This window comes from Neolamprologus brichardi, chromosome 12 (genome assembly GCF_056152115.1).
Source record: "Neolamprologus brichardi isolate AB-2024 chromosome 12, ASM5615211v1, whole genome shotgun sequence".
In the NCBI taxonomy this organism is placed as follows: Eukaryota; Metazoa; Chordata; class Actinopteri; order Cichliformes; family Cichlidae; genus Neolamprologus; species Neolamprologus brichardi.
Genome location: NC_142115.1, coordinates 10039042 through 10062305, shown reverse-complemented (window position 1 = coordinate 10062305; position 23264 = coordinate 10039042). Strand labels below are relative to the sequence as shown.

General features: G+C 35.0%; 1 protein-coding gene across 1 annotated transcript; it reads right to left on the bottom strand.

Annotated features, from left to right (window-relative positions):
• Nucleotides 1–535: 535 nt before the first annotated feature.
• Nucleotides 536–2513, bottom strand: LOC148100157 (uncharacterized). The gene is made up of 5 exons (XM_087848678.1): nucleotides 2409–2513; nucleotides 1850–2209; nucleotides 1494–1562; nucleotides 1239–1385; nucleotides 536–763 (listed from the first exon to the last, which is right to left on the bottom strand). The coding sequence occupies exons 1-5, from the start codon at nucleotides 2505–2507 to the stop codon at nucleotides 536–538; spliced, it is 903 nt and encodes a 300-aa protein (XP_087704804.1). The 5' UTR covers nucleotides 2508–2513.
• Nucleotides 2514–23264: the final 20751 nt, after the last annotated feature.

Genomic DNA, 23264 nt, shown 5'->3' with positions numbered 1-23264 from the left:
ACAACACTTAGGGAAACTGAAAATGACTGTTATTAATGTTTTCAAACTGTTTAAGAAAAATGTATATAATCTTTCAGCCTTCTAAAAAACACACACATAAAAACAGTATTATATGATGTTGAACATACAGATAGGCAGTTGTTGGCCTACAGGAGGAGTGTTCTTTATCAAAGGTTTTAAGTGCTTAAAACGTCTGTTAATCTCTGTACAGAGCATGCAATGTAACTGTACATTAGAGAGTGTTTTATAAACCATGTCTTCTGTTTCATTTAATAAACATGAGACTGCTTTATGCATATTCAGCTATTTATTAGATTTTATCAGATTACAAAACACTTAGCATAAGAATGCAATTGAAACTATAACTTTTAAATATTGTTTAAATGAATGAACATAGCAACTTGAACATTTTAAAAAATACAAACAAAACAAATGAACTATATTTATATATATAGATCTATATATATATATACACATATCTATATCTATATATATCTATATATATAGATATAGATATATATATTTATTTATTTATTTATTCTGGTTTTTTTATGTCTACTATTTGTTTTCCTTTGATTTTTACAGTAACAGTGATCGTGTCCTTCTCAAACTCCTCCTCGTAGGGCTTCCACATTTTCTCTTCAATGAAGAGGGTTTCTCCAGTTTGAAGGAGAACCTGCAGCTGGGTGGACTGCAGTGCACTGCACTGCTCTGCAGTGGCCACACCAACTATAGATACTTCAGTCCTTTCATCTTCCTTTGTCTGTCGATACACAAAAAGCATATATTTAATATGGTAATCACGTCTTGATGCATGCTCAATGATCCATGTAAGTAAATCCCAAAAGGTTGATTCTGTTCATCTGGACGTAGCATTTTCAAGTGGGAGAAATGTTTCGTCACTCATCCAGGTGACTTCTTCAGTCTCTTTTACCCAATCTTTTAAACAGTACATTGCATAATGACTGAAACTAGCCCACTGAAGAAACAATAGGCTGGGAGGTCAGTTCATTGGTCAATAATATACAAATTGTCATGCGCACTGATCAAAGACCACAGAAACCTGCAGTCCGCTGAGACTGAAGAAGTCACTTGGATGAGTGATGAAACATTTCTCCCACTTGAAAATGCTACGTCCAGATGAACAGAGTCAATCTTTTGGACCACCTATAATTCTAAACATTTTGGCAAATGACATTACTATTACATGTTGGTACAAACATATGGCTTCTTCATACCTCAATCTTTGTATGGGAAGTCGTCTGGAGCTGTACTCCATAGGCAGAGCGGTGCACTTTCACATGGGAGATCTTTAGCTGATCTCCCACATGAACATCGACAACTGACGCCTCCCTCCACAAGGAGACAGTCATGGTATGCCCATCCTGAAATCACAAAAATGACAGAATGAAACATTTATTCATTAACTAATAGAAATCTCAAATATGCCTATTTTCACCATTTTCAATATTTCACTTTAGTTGCACCATTACCTGCTTTAGCTGGAGCGTTCTTATTGGCACCAGTTGTTTGCCTGAGCAAACTGTCCTCACTGCCGAACACTGAAAATTCAATTAAAATATAATGTCAGTTATAGTGATTGCATAAATCTGTGTGTGTACATATAGGTGCTTCTTTCTTGACTTACTACATCTATTATTTTATTATTGTTGTTAATGATAAATCTACAACCATTTACAAAATAATAGTGGTTGATCTTGTTCTCACAATTTTGTGTTTGTTTGACAAGAACAATAAAATTATTATTTTTACTTTTAAAGACAAAAAAGTAATGGTTTCTTAGAAAACCTAAAGCAATATCAATTCTGATGGAACCACAAATATTTACCTCCACAACCTCCCCTTCCACTGTCATGAACCCTCCAGATGTTGGGCTCATCTTTAGTGGTGTTGCTGGGGAAGGTGGATTAAGAAGCTCCTCCGCCTTTATGATGAGGGCCTCTGACACAGCAAGGGCAGGAGCTTTAAAGAACTGGGTCCTTGCTGTAATGTTAATGAGATAAGGGGGATCTTGGCCCCTCAGCTCATGTCCCCTCATCATGTAGGACATGTCTTCTTTTACTTTGGAGGAGAATTCTTCAAATAAAGTGATTTTTACCACTGTTTCACCATCAGTGATGGCTGCCACTTTATTTTTTTTTGTTGACAGTGGTTTGACCCCTCCATCCTGCATATCCCAGCTGATCACCTGATAAATACATAAATAAAGAAATGTATTTCTATGATCTTACTCCATAGCCACGTTCATACATGTGAAAGTCTACATCATATGATTGTTGGGTTTTTCTCTGTATTTATTATTGTACGATCTACTGTACAATATAAAGCGCCTTAAAGCGACTGTTGTTGTGATTTGATGCTATATAAATAAAATTGAATTGAATCACCTTTAGCTGGTCGCAGGATTTTAACACCCTGATGTGAATGGGTGGGGGCCGGAAGTACGGCGTCTCAGGCCGGTTATCTGTCAATTTCTTTAAGGCCATTCTGAAAAAAAAAAAAAGCAAAACAAACACATTAACAGGTTCATACATTTCTGCTGGATCCAGTTCTGATAGAATACAGTAACATCTGTTGCTTTCATGTCGTCTATTCACATTTTGATATAAAACAAACACATCATGAACTTCCTCAACCCTAAGTGTGTTTCTGAGGTTCCTGCTTGATATTTACATACCTGAAAACATTTCAATATTTCTGTAAAAACACAAATTATCTTTACAAAATGTTGGTCTGAAAATTAATTTAATGCTTATGAGCCTTCATAAAATACATACAAATATTACAGCACATGTAAGTCTATCCAATTCACTCTGGATGGAACGCAGAAAAAAAAAAATCACAATTTTCTTTTCCCCACTTAATTTTTTTCAGATAATAATTAAAATAATTATTAATTAAAATAATACTTGAAAAAAGGTTACAGTGGACAATAGAAAACAATGAATCATCATAGGAAGATTATCTGAAAAAGGATTCATGCTCCTGAAGTGAAAAACAGCAACATTACATCTTAAAGATTGCCTGCCTGCCCTTCCCCCTCCCCCAACACACACAGGGCAGGTGCGCACACACACAAACAAAAACATAGTGCACCTGCTTGGTCTCTGTGGCTTTAGTTCGTATTGGCTCCCCTTTTTAATCATTTGAGACGATAAAATTATAGAATTACTGTCCCTGCTTTTAGGTGAGTCCCGCCCTCCTTAACTGGGCAGAAAATGGCAATTTTTTGACCAGAAAATAGCTCTGTGGGAGATGACCACCACCCTTTGCACCAGGCAGTGGAAACATTAGGGCTGAATAGATTTCTCTTTTATATATGTTCCTGTCAACTATTCCTCCTGTCTGCTATGTATATTGTCTTCCGGCACAGTACAATTTCATGACAATACAGGGCTATGAATACGATAAATACTTAGCTATACTCCTATTGGTTACTCAGCTGCTGTATAGACTGGGAAAGTAATTGGCTTGCAAAGTTGGGAGGCGGTTGCCAGGGCAGAGTGCCAGCCTTAAGCAATTTTTTCCTACTAACAGCCCAAACGTAACGTCTTAAAGTTTATAAAACTGTTATAGATCTGGAAGATTTGTCTGATTCTGTAAGATCTTAATATTTCATAAAAAAATAGATGCCATTTTCATGAATACATTCAGATAGTTTTTTCAATTAAATATCCCTGAAACAATAAGTTCATCAAACTATGACACCTACAAATACATTGCTATCAATACTAAATGTGAATTTATCAAAAGTGATTTTTTTTCTTCGAGAGAAAAATGAAGATACACATATATAAAACATTCGTAGGCCGATAGAAAAGTCAGACCCAATTTTAGGGGTACTTTGACAGTCTTTATATTTACAGGAACTTAAATGGCTAGATCTTTTATCTTTCACTACATTATAATGTGTTGTACATAGTATAAAGGCACTAAAAAAAACGGCTCCAATATCAATACTTACGTTTTATGACGTTTTATGAATCACAAGAGCACAAAGTAGAAGAGCTGTGACTCTGACCGAAAGTTTCTTCAGAAAGACCGGGAAAGGGACCGCTGGTCTTTTATGTTACAAATTGTGATGCAATCTGTTGTTACCTGCCTGATTGGCTAACTATGATTGTTGTTTTTCCCAATTGTACTGCCTTGTGTTGATTTTGTCCCTTTACTTTAGGGCGGTTTTTGTTGGTGATCAGACCCGATTCTTGTCTAATTTGAATTATGAAATTATCAGTACTATTTTATAAGTCTCAAACTTACAATTTAAAACGTATAAAATTACTGGTCTTTTTTATTTTTTATGTAGTTAATGTAGTTATGTAGTTCGACTGCTAAAGCCCTGCATGTATTTTTTAGATGAGCTTTTATTTTGAAAGTGGCGATCTCTTTTCCTGGTGTCAAGGGGAAGCACGCCCGACAGATCCACGTTACTGCTAGTCCCCGGGACAGAGTGCGGGAAATCAATGCGGTTCAAATACGTTCATGGACGCAGGAGTGCTAATTCCCTCCAGATTTCGCCCGAAGGCGCAGGTTTCAAGGCTGCACACGGTGACTGAGCATCCTAACAAAGGTTCAAGCTTCAAGGTTTTACTTCAAAAAGGTAAGCCAGACTTGGTCAACACATGAAAGGAAAAGGTAAATGTATTAGCTATGTTAAATATAAGTGCCTAATCATGATAGATTGCTGTAGGGTAAAACACTTGAGGTCAGAAATCTTTACAGTTGTGTTCATTGTAAAGCTGTTGTTTAGGGTATGTTTAAAATAATGTATTATGTAGTTGCACCACCACAGTTATGAAACTGAGAAATGTAATGATGTAAAAGCTATAGCATGGTTGGGGTTTTGGCTTGGTGAGCTTACAGCCTCCTTAAAATCTGTCAGAATTATCTACAGACAGACTGTTCAATTCATATAACCATTTAATTCAACAAATATATGAAGAAATATGTCAAAGTTAGTATGACTTTCAATCATGAACAACATTGATGTAAAGAAAATTTACCAAACTTTACCAAGTATAACTACAACTCCCAGAATGCACCGGACGAGGGAGCAGGTTGGGCCTTCTGCTCTGGCCAGCTTACCCATGGGGGCAATGACAGTGGGAGTTTACATGCTAGGAGTTTCTGCAAGCATGCAAAAAAACCCCGCAATAATATCACGGTTTCTTTTTGGCAAAAATCCAATTCTATAGTAAAGAGACACAGCAGAGACTCGGGATGAAGATTTGTATGAGTTTGTAGTTAGCCATCTGCTGAGCAGGGAAAAAGCAATACTGACATGTATGCTGCACTGACGCTATTTGCAGTGCAGTTACATTTGTAAGAGAAGCTGTAGGTGATATAACATGTTTTCAGTAAATCGCTTACATTTTGCCTGAAAACAGAGCAGACTAAAGAGCTCACTGTCATTGTCCAGAGTTTGATCACTCAGTGTCTATGTTTTGTGATTATTAATATTTTTTGTTTTAATTCTTTTTCTGGTTACTTGTTGTTATTTGCAGTGTTTACGTGTTCTCTGTGCATTCCTTGTATTGTGTCTAGTGTTCTTGGTTCTATGTTCATGTTTCCTGTTTTACTTTTGAGAGTCTCGTGCCCCGTGCTTGAGTGTAATCTCTTTTGCTTCCTCCTGGTCTCCTCTGATTAGTGTCATCTGTGTCTCTCTCCTGTGTGCTATTTCCATGTTTCCCTCTGTGTGTACATTTAGGTTGTTTCCCAATTAAGAGACCGCACGCTTGAAGTACGCGCACTACATGTACTACGTACGATGAGTACTATAAATACCAGAAGTGCGGAAGTGAGAGGCTTGTGAAATGGGACGGTCTTGCCTTCCTTGCGCTGTTCAGGTTACCTAGCAACCATGATACTAACTGTGAGAAACGTTTCATACAGCTTTGTGTGACATAAGTGAAGGAGGAAAAATGTTTTTTTTGGTTTTTAATTTTTGTCATGAGATCACTTTGATTAGTTGAGTATCTGAGGCTGAGACCACAGGACTGTAAAACACGATTGTTGGGCTTCATTTCTGTACTGAACAGTCATTTAAGATTAGCTAGTAAATAACAATTAGCTAATGTTGTTCATGAGACTAAAGTCATCTCACTGTGGTAATGTAAATATAATATGGCCAATATTATATGTACTGTCAGATTATTATGAATATGATGTAACACTATAGATCAACTTACCTCAGAATATATAAAGCATATAAACAATTACAGCAATATGATGCAACAAACACAGCAGTGCTACTGATCCAAAATACTCAAAGCTTCATAGAACTGAAACAAACATTTATTTTTAGCTCCATTCTGCTGCTGATACATACTTTAGGTTTCTGAACATTAAACTTGTTGCTGCCTTTCATAGTGTGTAACTTGAAGGCCCTGAGTACTTTCTCCCACACTGAAAACACTGGATGATAACATTATTTGAACATTACCTAATAAGACTGATTCAGGACAGACAGTTAGTTATGTTAAACTTTCCTAGCAGTCCTTCAGAAACAGGGAACAGTCTGTCTATTCTCTCCATCTGTCAGCTGCTGCTGGCTCTTCCTCCTCCTCTTCCTCACACACTGCTGAGTTTGTCCTGGTGGATCATCAGGGCTGCAAAGCCTCACAGATGATGTGCAGCAGTGGGTCCCTCAGTCTGTCCTCACTCTGGACACTTGCAGTCGTCACACATGGAAATCAAATGTGTGATAAGCTGCAGGATTCAAACACAAGTGTAACTTATAAACACATGTTCATACTTTTATTCCACAATCAGAGAGAAAGAAAAAGAGAGAGAGTGCAGGACAGACAGACAGGTGACAGTCTCAGGTGTATACACTGCTACACAACAGCACAAGAAAAGGAGGATTTAGTGTTTGAGTTATTACGAGTGCTGAACAAGAAGAGTTCCCAGATGGTACAGTGGACACATGTGTGACTGCTGTGATTAAAGCATCTTTCTTTCAGCTTAACGAGTGAACCGTCAGCTCGTTCAAACACACGTTAAAGTCCGTTTGGCTCGACACCACCGAACAGAGGCAGCAATATAACAGAGCTAACATTAACAGTGCAGTGAATCCTGCTTGTGCCGTGATATTCAGGACTGCAAACCGAGCAGCATCACTGACTTTCAGCTTGTTGTGTTTGTGGATATATGACTGACTTTAATTATCCATAAAATCATCACATTTCTCCTAATTCCACACATTTTGCCTCAGTAACTGTAACATTCAGATGACTACTATCCAATTATTTCTCTGATGCTTATGCAATAAGAGCCTAATAAACTTAAAGCCACAAGACCGTAAAGCAGAGGTATAACTGTATGAGCTACAAAGTTTAAATGTTTTATCACAATCATAGTGTCCAGCTCACAAACAGCTGATTGTTTTAGTGTTTTCTCGGAAATATCAGATGTAACTAGTGATGTCACAATGAAAATGAAATAATATTGAACAGTATAGAATCAGACATGTTAGAATTTGCTTAAAATTCTACTTGTTTTATTTTTAAAAATTGTGCAACATTTTGTTTTTCAGATGTTTTTGCTGAATTGATCAAGACTGACTGTAAGAGTGTAAACATCGAGTAACTATGATGTTCGAGCCCTCTCAAGAACAGGTAAATAGTCATTTAGAGATTAAATTTGTCCCAGTTACTTTGCCCTACTCTGTCTGTAAAGCTTCACTTTTGTCACACTTCCTGCCTCCAAGAAGCTGAAGTAGAAGTAGAACTCTGCACCAGAACCTTTTTGTGACTTTTGTGACATTTCTGTCGATGGTGTAATTGTTGGTCTTTTGTGAATTCTAAGTAGGTGATTACTGAAAGGCAAGAGAGAAACTGAAGGCATCAGGTGACCTGTGATATGTCAGAGCTACAGAGAGGAATATTTGTGACAAGTATACAACATTTGGGGAAAAATAGTTTCAAAGATGCATATTAAACAGGCAAGCTTTCATATTTAGACGACAAAAACTATTACTTACTTTTAATCATTATTATGTGGTTAAGTACTGGACTGTGTGCTTTTGAGGCCAAGTCACACGGGGTTTCTCAGCTTAGACTAATGAGTATTTGAAATGTCAGCAATTCTTGATTGTAACACCTTTTATTGTAGTTTTAACACTGATGAATCAGCTTTCATAAATAAAGCAAATGTTTCATTTATCTATATTAATAAGTAATGCTTAGTAGAGTCATCTTTGCTGAATCCAATGGTGAAACATGGAGAATTTCTCCTCTACTCTGAGTAGAGCTAGATTTGGTTAAAAACGATAAAAATAAGTATGGCATTTGACAAAATACTAAAGGTTTTTTGCTTTGCTTTTTGGAATGTTTGTAAGTTGTGCATTGATAACTTCCCTTTTTAACCAGTGTCAAACAATGACTGGGTGACCAGTGTTGTCATCATCAGGGCAGGCCAGCACAGCAGGAAAAGTGAAATGGCCAGGCTGAGAGTTACAGTGGGATACAAAAGTTTGGGCAACCTTGTTAATAGTCATTATTTTCCTGTATAAATTGTTGGTTGTTACAATGAAAAATGTCAGTTAAATATATCATATAGGAGACACACACAGTGATATTTGAGAAGTGAAATGAAGTGTATTGGGTTTACAGAAAGTGTGCAATATTTTTTTAGACAAAATCAGGCAGGTGCATAAATTTGGGCACCACAAAAAAAGACATGAAATTAATATTTAGTAGATTCGCCTTTTGCAGAAATTACAGCCTCTAAACACTTCCTGTAGGTTCCAATGAGAGTCTGGATTGTGGTTGAAGGTATTTTGGACCATTCCTCTTTACAAAACATCGCTAGTTCATTCAGGTTTGATGGCTTCCAAGCATGGACAGCTCTCTTTAACTCACACCACAGATTTTCAATAATATTCAGGTCTGGTTACTGAGATGGCCATTTGAGAACATTGTACTTGTTCCTCTGCATGAAAGCCTTAGTGGGTTTTGAGCAGTGTTTCGGGTCGTTGTCTTGTTGAAAGATCCAGCCCCGGCACAGCTTCAGCTTTGTCACTGATTCCTGGACATTGGTCTCCAGAATCTGCTGATACTGAGTGGAATCCATGTGTCCCTCAACTTTGACAAGATTCCCAATCCCTGCACTGGCCACACAGCCCCACAGCATGATGGAACCACCACCATATTTTATTGTAGGCAGCAGGTGTTTTTCTTGGAATGCCGTGTTCTTTTTCCTCGATGCATTACGCCCCTTGTTATGCCCAAATAACTCAATTTTAGTTTCATCAGTCCACAGCACCTTATTCCAGAATGAAGCTGGTTTGTCCAAATGTGCTTTAGCAAACCTCAAGCAGCTCTGTTTGTGCTGTGGGCGGAGAAAAGGCTTCCTCTGCATCACTCTCACATACAGCATCTCCTCGTGTAAAGTGCACCGAATGATTGAACGATGCACAGTGACTCCATCTGCTGCAAGATGATATTGTAGGTCTTTGGTGCTGGTCTGTGGATCGACTCTGAATGTTCTCACCATTCGTCGCTTCTGTGTATCCGAGATTTTTCTTGGTCTGCCACTTCCAGCCTTAACTTGAACTGAGCCTGTGGTCTTCCATTTTCTCAGTATGTTCCTAACTGTGGAAACAGACAGCTTAAATCTCTGAGACAGCTTTCTGTGTCCTTCCCCTAAATCATGATGGTGAACAATCTTTGTCTTCAGGTCATTTGAGAGTTGTTTTGAGCCGCTATGTTGCTACTCTCCAGAGAAAATGAAAAGAGGAGGGAAACTTACAGTTGACCCCCTTAAATACTCTTTCTCATTATTGGATTCACCTGTGTATGTAGGTCAGGGGTCACTGAGCTTACCGAGCCAATTTGAGTTCCAACAATTAGTTCTAAAGTTTTTGGAATCAATAAAATGACAACAGTGCCAAAATTTATGCACCTGCCTGATTTTGTTTAAGCAATTATCGCACACTTTCTGTTCATTTCACTTCTCAAATATCACTGGGTGTCTCCTATATGATATATTTAACTGACATTTTTTATCGTAACAATCAATCATTTATACAGGAAAATAATGACTATTAACAATGTTGCCCAAACTTTTGCATCACACTGTAAGTTAGGCATGGGCTGGGTGTTCAGTTCTCACCTGTTCCTGTTTAGGGAGAGACATCAAGCCTCTCAGGGTAAGAAAGAACAGTAGAGCACTCAGCGATTATGACAAGTCCCCTTATTACCACTGTTTGTCTCACAACCAATACCATTTTTTTCCTGAAGCCTAAAGCTCACCATATTGTTTTAATTAAACCTGCAGCAATGTGCTTTTTTTCTTAACAAAATGGCACATAAGAAAAAGGTTTAATTTTGACACTTAAATTTATTCCCAGAAATAACTTTTAATACACAGGTAATTTTAATATCAGTTATTTGTACTCAAATGCTATTTATTAAAATTATTTATACTTATATTAGAATGTTACTGTGATAAAGGTATCCTTTTAGGTACTGTACTCTGTAGGACACTAAGAAAGGAGAGTGATCATATTCTGTGAGCCCTGGTAAATAATGCTTGTTCACAGAATTATAAATGACTGTAACTCCTGCTCCATCTTGAGCCCCATCATCTAACCCTGTTGCTACCTGGTGGGTGGCTCTGCCCCTGAAAAAGTGTCTAGCCTTTGTCAGTATGTGTAAGACTGGCTTTCTATATGGTTTAGTGCAGACAGAGCTTCGGGACCCTGTTGTCCTTTTTTCTGATCGGTGCTGGTGTGTAGCTGGCAATGCAGTGTGTAAGCACACAGTTGTTTTGCCCTTTCAAACAGTACATTTTTCAGAACTGAAGCTGCAGGTTGTATCTTCACACCTGCACCGAGACAGAGCAACAGTGGCACAAATCCAAACAGCAGTAAGTGCTGACATTCATATTCAGGACTGACCCTTTAATGTTCTTTTATAACCTGTTATAAGTAATATGTATAAGTATTTTTTTTTCTTTTATATTTGTTATTGATATTTTTTTTTCAGGGTTTGGAACCAGGGCCAGTTCCATGGATCAATGAACGTTCATTCAAAGACATTTTTGAATAATGATGCAGGTACAATGTCAAGTTATTATTATTATTATTGTTATTGTTATTGCACAGATGACTTTCACAGTGCCTTGTTTTATCCTCACATTATTATGGTCCTTTAAAGGAGTACGCTGTACAAGAACTTGGCTGGTGACCCACTTTACATCTCCTTGCTAAACACTGGAGAATCATGTAAAGACATTGATGTAACAAATTGACCTCTTACCGCAACCATGGCCTTCAGTGACAAGAAGACCAGTCTTAAGACAGCACTGGTGAGCGTGTTCTCTAACCAGGAGCCCAGATTACCCACAAAATCTGTAAACATTTACCAAGATCCTCCTCTTTACCTGCCACTGCCACTCAGTTAGTACAGGCTGGATCCCACACAGAGTGTGCATGTCTACAGTGAGGAGGAACTCTTCAACCTTGAAAGCTTACTGGTCACAGAGGACATGGTACATAAGATTGAGACAGCAAAAGGAGAACAGACAGCTGACCAGGAATGGCATCAGCTCAACAACGCAAGGATCACATCTTCTCTTGTTATGTGAGGGGTGAAATTGTACAGAGAATGCTCTATTTTGAGATGTATGTCAGAATACTGGAGAACAAGGAGAACAAAATATTTGACACCATTATTGTGCCCACTCTATCAGATGAGCTATCTGATCTCCAAGTGAACTGTGTAACTTAACTCAGTGAGATCCTTAGCCCAAGCTTTAACCAGGGGTTTGTTTTGATAATACTTAGCAAGCTGACATGTGCACTGCCAGCAGTCGTCAGAGGGATAATGGTGTCAAATATTTTGTTCTCCTTGATGCTTCTAATTGCTCTCTCCTCAGATATCATTAGACGTGAAATGTTTTACACGACTAGTGTGTGTGGTGGGATTTGTACTGTGAAAACATTTTATGCTAGTATTCTGACGTGGGCGTCAGAATACTTTCAAAACACATTGGCATCATGGTTCCAGTCGTCTCATGAGAGAGCCATATCCCAATTGCATTGAATAAGGTGGATCAATTTCATGATGTTCTGCCAATTTTTCACAGTTCAGCAACAGGTAGTTGAGGTAACTTCAGCTTGTTTAGCTTTTATTCAGTGTTTGTGTTATAAATGTCATAAGTCTTATAAGTAATCACATTTTTAACTAGATTATAATATTTTTGCTATTTGTACTGTTATTTATCTGCTAAGCTACAATATTTTATTATTATGAATTTTCTGCTAAATTATAGTATTTCTGCTACTATGTTACATTTCTAATAAATTATACTATTATACTACTGTCTATTAAGTTATACTGTTGTACCATTTATTCCAAGTTGTTTTGTTTGTGCTAAATATTAACATTTCTACTGAATTAAAATAATTCTGATATGTTGTACTATTTCTGCTAAGTTATTGCATTTCTGTTTAGTTGTTATGCTTCTGCAAAATTATTAAAAGTTCAACTACTTTTCAAATACTGACTTCAGCTTTGTCAGCTATTTTCAGCTGTTTTCGGCAGACAACTTCAACTTTACAGCATCCACACTGCATTTTCGAAGGAAAATGCAGTGTGGATATATTTCTGCTTAATATAGTATTTCTGCTAAATTATAGTATTTCTGCTAAATTATAGTATTTCTGCTAAATTATAGTATTTCTGCTTTTTATAGTATTTCTGCTAAATTATAGTATTTCTGATTTTTATAGTATTTGTGCTAAAACATAGTATTTCTACTAAATGTAGTATTTAGGCTTAATCATACTATTTCTATATATTACTGCCAGGTCCCCAGGCAGCCAATCCTCTGTGACGACTGAGACATTCAAATTTACAAATCAGAGCCTGCACGGCTTCCCAGCCAGCCAATCATATCTGAGGTGTGCCGTTTCTTCTCTCGTCATATCTCAGCGACGGTTGTACAAAGAGCAATGAAAATCGCAGTCAAAGTACACCAAAGTCCGCTGATTCACCCAGTACAAGAATTATGCTTCTAGTCCACCTAGTTTTTGAGTTACATGACGTTTTGTAACTCAAAAAACCGGCGTTTTTCGCCTCTTACCGCGATCTAATTCTGACTGCTCATCAGCCTGTTTTCCAGGCGCCCGCTCTCTTTCCCAGTGGCGCAGTTGGTAATGACACGGGTATGTAAGCCAAAGGTCGTGGGTTCGATTCCACCTTGGTCAACATGTTTTTTTCCCTACAAATTAATACACTATCACAGACCAGTAATTCATATTCATCATTTATCACAATTCTGCAAACTTTTATCATTTTACCAGCTTTTCTAATATGGACCTCACATTTTTGTTAACACTCCATGGCACAAATACTGTTCCCTTTAGGCTCTGTGTATGTGTGTGTGTGTGTATCAATATTTCTCCCATTTTAAAGTATTACTCCTCCATAATTGTATTTCTGTTAAATCAAAGTACTTTTACTACATCTTAGTACTTCTGCTCAATCATAGTATTTCTGCTAAATCATAGTATTTTTGCCAAATCATGGTTTTTGTGCCAAATCATAACATTTGTGTTATGTTATAGTATTACTACTAAGTGGAGGAATTTCTGTCATGTTACAGTATATGTGCTGATTACAGTATTTCTGCTAAATCATAGTATTTCTACTATATTATATTTTATTTTCTAAATATAGCATTTCTGCTATATAATTGTATTTCTGCTATGTTATAATATTTGTGCTAAACCAGAGTATTTGTGCTGAAACATAGTATTTCTGCCAAATGATAGTATTTCTGTCAAATTATAGTATTTGTGCTAAAACAAAGTATTCATTTAAAATTACAATATTCATAGTTGATCACAGTGTCTCTGGTAAATCACAGTATTTCTGCTATGTTGTACTATTTTTCTAAATCATAGTATTTCTGTAATGTTTAAGTATTTTTGGCTAAATATATTCTTTCTGTTATCTTATACTATTTCTCCTAATTTCTTGTATTTTTGAGAAGTTATCATGTTTCTGGTAAGTTACAATATTTCTGCTATCCTATTGTATTTCTGCCGAGTATTATGTTTCCTCTAAGATATTGCAGTTCTGCTAAGTTATTACTTTTTAGTTCCTTTGCTTCTGCAAAGTTTTTACAATTTCTGCAACTTTTCAGCTTTTTCAGCTAGTTTTTGCAGACAGCTTCAGCTTTAAAGCATCCACACTGCATTTTCGCAGGAAATGCAAATTTTTCTAGTTATTATTATTCTAGTTGCCACTTTTTTCCCCGTTTTTTGGCACTTAACTACTTCCACAATTTTCAGCCGATTTTCACCATTCAAATTTTAAACTATTCTGCTATTTCTGCTAATGATCGCTATGACTTTTGCTATTTTTTGCTATTATACTTTTTTAAATATTAAGCTTTTTTCCTTTAATTTGTCCCATTGAAATGAATGGAAAACTTCCAAAATTCTGCTAAAACTTGCTTGTTTTTGAAACTTAACTACTTCCTCATACTTTCACCTAGAACAACCATTCAAACTTTAGAATGTTCACAAATTATTGCGCTATTCATGTATGATTCAGCTTTTTCATATCTGTTACCATTTTCATCTTATCCCTCTTCAAGTTTTGAGTTTCATCTTTGTGATTTTTCACAAAATACATGGGTTGTTATGGTTGCTATGCAGTTGGTTCTAAGTGAGCCACAGTACCTTTGGCAATTTTCTCTTCATGTCCGAACAACTTCTTGCTACTTGCTCAATTTTCACTCAACTTCCACAAATTATACATCAAAACGTAGGTATTTTTGCTGGCTTTCAGAAAATGTCACTATCATTGTTGTGGAATTTATAGAATTTTGGCAAATCTCCTCAGACCAACACAAAGTCGGAAAACTCTCCATAGAAAGTCAATGGAGAGTTTGTTCAAAATCACCGCTTGATTTCTGTAATGAGAGGCATATTCGAATCGTCATATCTCCTTAACGAAGCGAAGTCAAGACATGAGGCTTGTGCCAATATATCTTCAGACACTCCTGACGCTCACAATTCAAGAATTTTTTTCTCACCTATTACCATTTGGCCATGAATTACGTTTGTTTGAGGGTAGGAAATTCGTCCTTCGCTCAGATTTCTTCAGATTTCAAACTCTGGAAATGAGCCACTTTTTTCTCTCGTCATATCTTTTTGATAGATTTCCACAAAGACCTGAAAATTTCCATGGTTGTTCACCAAAGCCTGCTGTCTCTTACGGTGAAAGAATGATATCAATACTCCAAATAGATTTAGAGTTAGAAAGCGTTGTTTGAGGGCAAGTCAAGGCAGTTTTCGCTTAGCCTCTACTCAGTTATGGTGCATTACAAGTCAAATATCTTTAATAATTCATATTTTAATGATAAATTGTCAACACTTGAAGATTCCCCCATCTCTTCTGAACAAAACGGTGTAAGAATGACCGTTCTAGCCCCTACGGTTAGGAAATTATGGCCATTTGTTTGGAGGGTAGTCCTCACTATGAGAAATAGACTGCAAAAATCCTGTCTCTGCTGTGTGTGTAAAAACGGCTGCACCTGTTTTGGCGGGAAAAAGTAGACAGCCTCTCTGATTGGTGCATTCAAATTCAGCAGCTCCCAGGCTGCTTGACTGACCTAGAAAGTTGCTTCTCTCTCTTTTTGTGTGTGTTTGTGTGTGTGAGTGTGTGTGTGTGTGTATTTCTGCTTTTTATAGTATTTCTGCTTAATATAGTATTTCTGCTTAATATAGTATTTCTGCTAAATTATAGTATTTCTGCTTTTTATAGTATTTCTGCTAAATTATACTATTTCTGCTTTTTATAGTATTTCTGCTTTTTATAGTATTTCTGCTAAATATAGTATTTCTGCTTAATATAGTATTTCTGCTAAATTATAGTATTTCTGCTTTTTATAGTATTTCTGCTAAATTATAGTATTTCTGCTTTTTATAGTATTTCTGCTTTTTATACTATTTCTGCTTAATACAGTATTTCTGCTAAATTATAGTATTTGTGCTTAGTGTAATATTTCTGCTAAATTATAATATTTCTGCTTTTTATAGTATTTCTGCTTTTTATAGTATTTGTGCTTCTTATAGGATTTCTGCTTATTATAGTATTTGTGCTTAATATAGTATTTCTGCTTTTTATAATATTTCTGCTTTTTATAGTATTTGTGATTAATATAGTATTTGTGCATAATATAGTATTTGTGCTAAATCACAGTATTTCTGCTAAATTATAGTACTTCTGCTTTTTATAGGATTTCTGCTTTTTATAGTATTTCTGCTTAATATAGTATTTCTGCTAAATTATAGTATTTCTGCTTTTCATAGTATTTCTGCTTTTTATAGTATTTGTGCTTAATATAGTATTTCTGCTAAATTAAAGTATTTCTGCTTTTTATAGTATTTGTGCTAAAACATAGTATTTCTACTAAATGTAGTATTTATGCTTAATCATACTATTTCTATATATTACTGCCAGGTCCCCAGGCAGCCAATCCTCTGTGAGAACTGAAACATTCAAATTTACAAATCAGGGCCTGCACGGCTTCCCAGCCAGCCAATCATATCTGAGGTCTGCCGTTTCTTCTCTCGTCATATCTCCGCGACGGTTGTACAAAGAGCAATGAAAATCGCAGTCAAAGTACACCAAAGTCCGCTGATTCACCCAGTACAAGAATTATGCTTCTAATCCACCTAGTTTTTGAGTTACGCGACGTTTTGTAACTCCAAAAAACGGCGTTTTTCGCCCCTCACCGCGATCTAATTCTGACTGCTCATCACCCTGTTTTCCAGGCGCTTGGTCTCTTTCCCAGTGGCGCAGTTGTTAATGACACAGGTCTTCAACCAAAAGGTCGTGGGTTCGATTCCACCTTGATCAACATGTTTTTCTCCCTACAAATTAATACACTATCACAGACCAGTAATTTATATTCATCATTTATTACAATTCTGCAAACTTTTATCATTTTACCAGCTTTTCTAATATGGACCTCAGATTCTTGTTAACACTCCATGGCACAAATACGGTTCCCTGTAGGCTCTGTGTATGTGTGTGTGTATCAATATTTCTCCCATTTTAAAGTACTAGTCCTCCATAATTGTATTTCTGTTAAATCAAAGTACTTTTACTACATCTTAGTACTTCTGCTCAATCATAGTACTTCTGCTCAATCATAGTATTTTTGCCAAATCATGGTTTTTGTGCCAAATCATAACATTTGTGTTATGTTATAGTATTACTACTAAGTGGAGGAATTTCTGTCATGTTACAGTATATGTGCTGATTACAGTATTTCTGCTAAATCATATTATTTCTACTATATTATATTTTTCTTTCTAAATATAGCATTTCTGCTATATAATTTGTTTCTGCTATGTTATAATATTTGTGCTAAACCAGAGTATTTGTGCTGAAACATAGTATTTCTGCCAAATGATAGTATTTCTGTCAAATTATAGTATTTGTGCTAAAACATAGTATTAATTTAAAATTACAATATTCATAGTTCATCACAGTGTCTCTGGTAAATCACAGTATTTCTGCTATGTTGTACTATTTTTCTAAATCATAGTGTTTCTGTAATGTTTAAGTATTTTTGGCTAAATATATTCTTTCTGTTATCTTATACTATTTCTCCTAAATTCTTGTATATTTGAGAAGTTATCATGTTTCTGCTAAGTTACAATATTTCTGCCAAGTTCTGCTATGCTATTGTATTTCTGCCAAGTATTATGTTTCCTCTAAGATATTGCAGTTCTGCTAAGTTATTACTTTTTAGCAAAGTTCCTTTGCTTCTGCAAAGTTTTTACAATTTCTGCAACTTTTCAGCTTTTTCAGCTAGTTTTTGCAGACAGCTTCAGCTTTAAAGCATCCACACTGCATTTTCGCAGGAAATGCAAATTTTTCTAGTTGTGTGGATGCTTTAAGGCATCCACACTATTGAGTTCCTGTTTCTCTTTATTCTTTATTGTGTGGATGCTTTAAGGCATCCACACTATTGTTTTCCTGTTTCTCTTTATTCTTTATTATTATTATTATTATTATTATTCTTCAAGTTGCTCCCGTTTTTCGCCGTTTAACTACTTCCACAATTTTTGTGCTATTTTCACCGTTCAAATTTTAAACTATTCTACTATTTCTGCTAATTTATGCTATGATTTTTGCTATTTATAACTGTTATACTTTTTAAAATATTAAGCTTTTTTCCTTTAATTTGTCCCATTGAAATGAATGGGAAACTTCCGCAATTCTGCTAAAACTTGCTCGTTTTTGAAACTTAACTACTTCCTCATACTTTCACATAGAAACTCCATTTAAACTTTAAAATGTTCACAAAGTATTGGGCTATTCATGTATGATTCAGCTTTTTCATATCTGTTACCGTTTTCATCTTATCCCTCTTTAAGTTTTGAGTTTCATCTTTGTGATTTTTCACAAAATACATGGGTTGTTATGGTTGCTATGCAGTTGGTTCTAAGTGAGCTGCTGTACCTTTGGCAATTTTCTCTTCATGTCCGAACAACTTCTTGCTACTTGCTCAATTTTCACTCAACTTCCACAAATTATACATCAAAACGTAGGTATTTTTGCTGGCTTTCAGAAAATGTCACTATCATTGTTGTGGGATTTATAGAATTTTGGCAAATCTCCTCAGACCAACACAAAGTCTCAAAGCTCTCCATAGAAAGTCAATGGAGAGTTTGTTCAAAATCACCGCTGGATTTCTGTAATGAGAGGCATATTCGAATCGTCATATCTCCTTAACGAAGCGAAGTTAAGACATGAGGCTTGTGCCAATATATCTTCAGACTCTCCTGACGCTCACAATTCAAGAATTTTTTTCTCACCTATTACCATTTGGCCATGAATTACGTTTGTTTGAGGGTAGGAAATTCGTCCTTCGCTCAGATTTCTTCAGATTTCAAACTCTGGAAATGAGCCACTTTTTTCTCTCGTCATATCTTTTTGATAGATTTCCACAAAGACCTGAAAATTTCCATGACTGTTCACCAAAGCCTGCTGTCTCTTACGGTGAAAGAATGATATCAATACTCCAAATAGATTTAAAGTTAGAAAGCGTTGTTTGAGGGCAAGTCCAGGCAGTTTTCGCTTAGCCTCTACTCAGTTATGGTGCATTACAAGTCAAATATCTTTAATAATTCATATTTTAATGATAAATTGTCAACACTTGAAGATTCCCCCATCTCTTCTGAACAAAACGGTGTAAGAATGACCATTCTAGCCCCTACGGTTAGGAAATTATGGCCATTTGTTTGGACGGTAGTCGTCACAATTAGAAATAGACTGCAAAAATTCGTTTCTCTCTGCTGCGTGTGTAAAAACGGCTGCACCTGTTTTGGCGGGAAAATGTACACAGCATCTCTGATTGGTGGATTCAAATCCAGCAGCTCCCAGGCTGCTTGACAGATCTACAAAGTTGCTTCTCTCTCTTTCTGTGTGTGTTATAGTATTTCTAAATCATAGTATTTTTGCTTTTCATAGTATTTCTGCTTAATATAGTATTTCTGCTAAATTATAGTATTTCTGCGTTTTATAAGATTTGTGCTTAATATAGTATTTGTGCTTAATATAGTATTTCTGCTAAATTATAGTATTTCTGCTTTTTATAGTATTTGTGCTTAATATAGTATTTCTGCTTTTTATACTATTTCTGCTTTTTATAGTATTTTTGCTTTTTATAGTATTTCTGCTTTTTATAGTATTTGTGCTTAATATAGTATTTCTGCTAAATTATAGTATTTCTGCTTTTTATAGTATTTCTGCTTTTTATAGTATTTCTGCTTTTTATAATATTTCTGCTAAATTATAGTATTTCTTCTTTTTATAGTATTTCTGCTAAATTATAGTATTTCTGCTACATTATAGTATTTCTGCTTTTTATTGTATTTGTGCTTAATATAGTGTTTCTGCTAAATTACAGTATTTCTGCTATTTATAGTATTTCTGCTAAATTATAGTGTTTCTGCTAAATTATAGTATTTCTGTTAAATTATATTATTTCTGCTTTTTATAGTATTTCTGCTTAATATAGTATTTCTGCTTAATATAGTATTTCTGCTAAATTATAGTATTTCTGCTTTTTATAGTATTTCTGCTTAATATAGTATTTCTGCTAAATTATAGTATTTCTGCTTTTTATAATATTTCTGCTTTTTATAGTATTTCTGCTTAATATAGTATTTCTGCTAAATTATAGTATTTCTGCTTTTTATAGTATTTCTGCTTAATATAGTATTTCTGCTAAATTATAGTATTTCTGCTTTTTATAGTATTTCTGCTTTTTATAGTATTTCTGCTTAATATAGTATTTCTGCTAAATTATAGTATTTCTTCTTTTTATAGTATTTGTGCTAAAACATAGTATTTCTACTAAATTATAGTATTTCTGCTTTTTATAATATTTCTGCTTTTTATAGTATTTCTGCTTAATATAGTATTTCTGCTAAATTATAGTATTTCTGCTTTTTATAGTATTTCTGCTTAATATAGTATTTCTGCTAAATTATAGTATTTCTGCTTTTTATAGTATTTCTGCTTTTTATAGTATTTCTGCTTAATATAGTATTTCTGCTAAATTATAGTATTTCTTCTTTTTATAGTATTTGTGCTAAAACATAGTATTTCTGCTAAATTATAGTATTTCTGCTTTTTATAGGATTTGTGCTTAATATAGTATTTGTGCTTAATTATAGTATTTCTGCTAAATTATAGTATTTCTGCTTAATTATAGTATTTCTACTTTTTATAGTATTTCTGCTTAATATATTATTTCTGCTAAATTATAGTATTTCTGCTTTTTATAGTATTTCTGCTAAATTATGGTATTTCTGCTTTTTATAGTATTTCTGCTTTTTATAGTATTTCTGCTTAATATAGTATTTCCGCTAAATTATAGTATTCCTGCTTAATATAGTATTTGTGCTAAAACATAGTATTTCTACTAAATGTAGTATTTATGCTTAATCATACTATTTCTATATATTACTGCCAGGTCCCCAGGCAGCCAATCCTCTGTGAGGACTGACAAATTCAAATTTACAAATCAGAGCCTGCACGGCTTCCCAGCCAGCCAATCATATCTGAGGTCTTCTGTTTCTTCTCTCGTCATATCTCAGAGACGGTTGTACAAAGAGCAATCACAGTCAAAGTACACCAAAGTCCGCTGATTCACCCAGTACAAGAATTATGCTTCTAGTCCACCTAGTTTTTGAGTTACACGACGTTTTGTAACTCCAAAAGACGCCGTTTTTCGCCTCTCACCGCGATCTGATTCTGACTGCTCATCACCCTGTTTTCCTTCAACCGGTCTCTTTCAGAGTGGCGCAGTTGGTAGTGACATGGGTCTGCAAGCCAAAGGTCGTTGGTTCGATTCCACCTTGGTCAACATGTTTTTTTCCCTACAAATTAATACACTATCACAGACCAGTAATTCATATTGATCATTTATTACAATTCTGCAAACTTTTATCATTTTACCAGCTTTTCTAATATGGACCTCAGATTCTTGTTAACACTCCATGGCACAAATACTGTTCCCTTTAGGCTCTGTGTATGTGTATCAGTATTTCTCCCATTTTAAAGAATTACTCCTCCATAATTGTATTTCTGTTAAATCAAAGTACTTTTACTACATCTTAGTACTTTTACTACATCTTAGTATTTCTGCTAAATCATAGTATTTTTGCCAAATCATGTTTTTTGTGCCAAATCATAACATTTGTGTTATGTTATAGTATTACTACTAAGTGGAGGAATTTCTGTCATGTTACAGTATATGTGCTTATTACAGTATTTCTGCTAAATCATAGTATTTCTACTATATTATATTTTTCTTTCTAAATATAGCATTTCTGCTATATAATTGTATATCTGCTATGTTATAATATTTGTGCTAAACCAGAGTATTTGTGCTGAAACATAGTATTCTGCCAAATGATAGTATTTCTGTCAAATTATAGTATTTGTGCTAAAACATAATATTAATTTAAAATTACAATATTCATAGTTCATCACAGTGTCTCTGGTAAATCACAGTATTTCTGCTATGTTGTACAATTTTTCTAAATCATAGTGTTTCTGTAATGTTTAAGTATTTTTGGCTAAATATATTCTTTCTGTTATCTTATACTATTTCTCCTAAATTCTTGTATATTTGAGAAGTTATCATGTTTCTGGTAAGTTACAATATTTCTGCAAAGTTCTGCTATGCTATTGTATTTCTGCCAAGTATTATGTTTCCTCTAAGATATTGCAGTTCTGCTAAGTTATTGCATTTTAGCAAAGTTCTTTTGCTTCTGCAAAGTTTTTACAATTTCTGCTACTTTTCAGCTTTTTCAGCTAGTTTTTGCAGACAGCTTCAGCTTTAAAGCATCCACACTGCATTTTCGCAGGAAATGCAAATTTTTCTAGTTATTATTATTATTATTCTTCAAGTTGCTCCCGTTTTTCGCCGTTTAACTACTTCCACAATTTTTGTGCTATTTTCACCGTTCAAATTTTAAACTATTCTACTATTTCTGCTAATTTATGCTATGATTTTTGCTATTTATAACTATTATACTTTTTAAAATATTAAGCTTTTTTCCTTTAATTTGTCCCATTGAAATGAATGGGAAACTTCCGCAATTCTGCTAAAACTTGCTCGTTTTTGAAACTTAACTACTTCCTCATACTTTCACATAGAAACTCCATTTAAACTTTAAAATGTTCACAAATTATTGAGCTATTCGTGTATGATTCAGCTTTTTCATATCTGTTACCGTTTTCATCTTATCCCTCTTTAAGTTTTGAGTTTCATCTTTGTGATTTTTTACAAAATACATGGGTTGTTATGGTTGCTATGCACTTGGTTCTAAGTGAGGCACTGTAAGTTTCGCAGTCTTCTCTTCATGTCCGAACAACTTCTTGCTACTTGCTCAATTTTCACTCAACTTCCACAAATTATACATCAAAACGTAGGTATTTTTGCTGGCTTTCAGAAAATATTTCTATCATTGTTTTGGGATTTATAGAATTTTGGCAAATCTCCTCAGACCAACACAAAGTCGGAAAACTCTCCATAGAAAGTCAATGGAGAGTTTGTTCAAAATCGCCGCCTGATTTCTGTAATGAGAGGCATTTTCGAATCGTCATATCTCCTTAACGAAGCAAAGTTAAGACATGAGGCTTGTCCCGATATATCTTCAGACACTCCTGACGCTCACAATTCAAGAATTTTTG

Bases quoted from the DNA above. Each gene is read 5' to 3' on its own strand.
- LOC148100157 (XM_087848678.1), bottom strand. From the start codon at position 2,507: ATGGCCTTAAAGAAATTGACAGATAACCGGCCTGAGACGCCGTACTTC. The intron at 2,210-2,408 runs GTGATTCAATTC...TGTATTTATCAG, and splicing joins AATCCTGCGACCAGCTAAAG to GTGATCAGCTGGGATATGCA. The intron at 764-1,238 runs GTATGAAGAAGC...GTGTATCGACAG, and splicing joins CTTCCCATACAAAGATTGAG to ACAAAGGAAGATGAAAGGAC.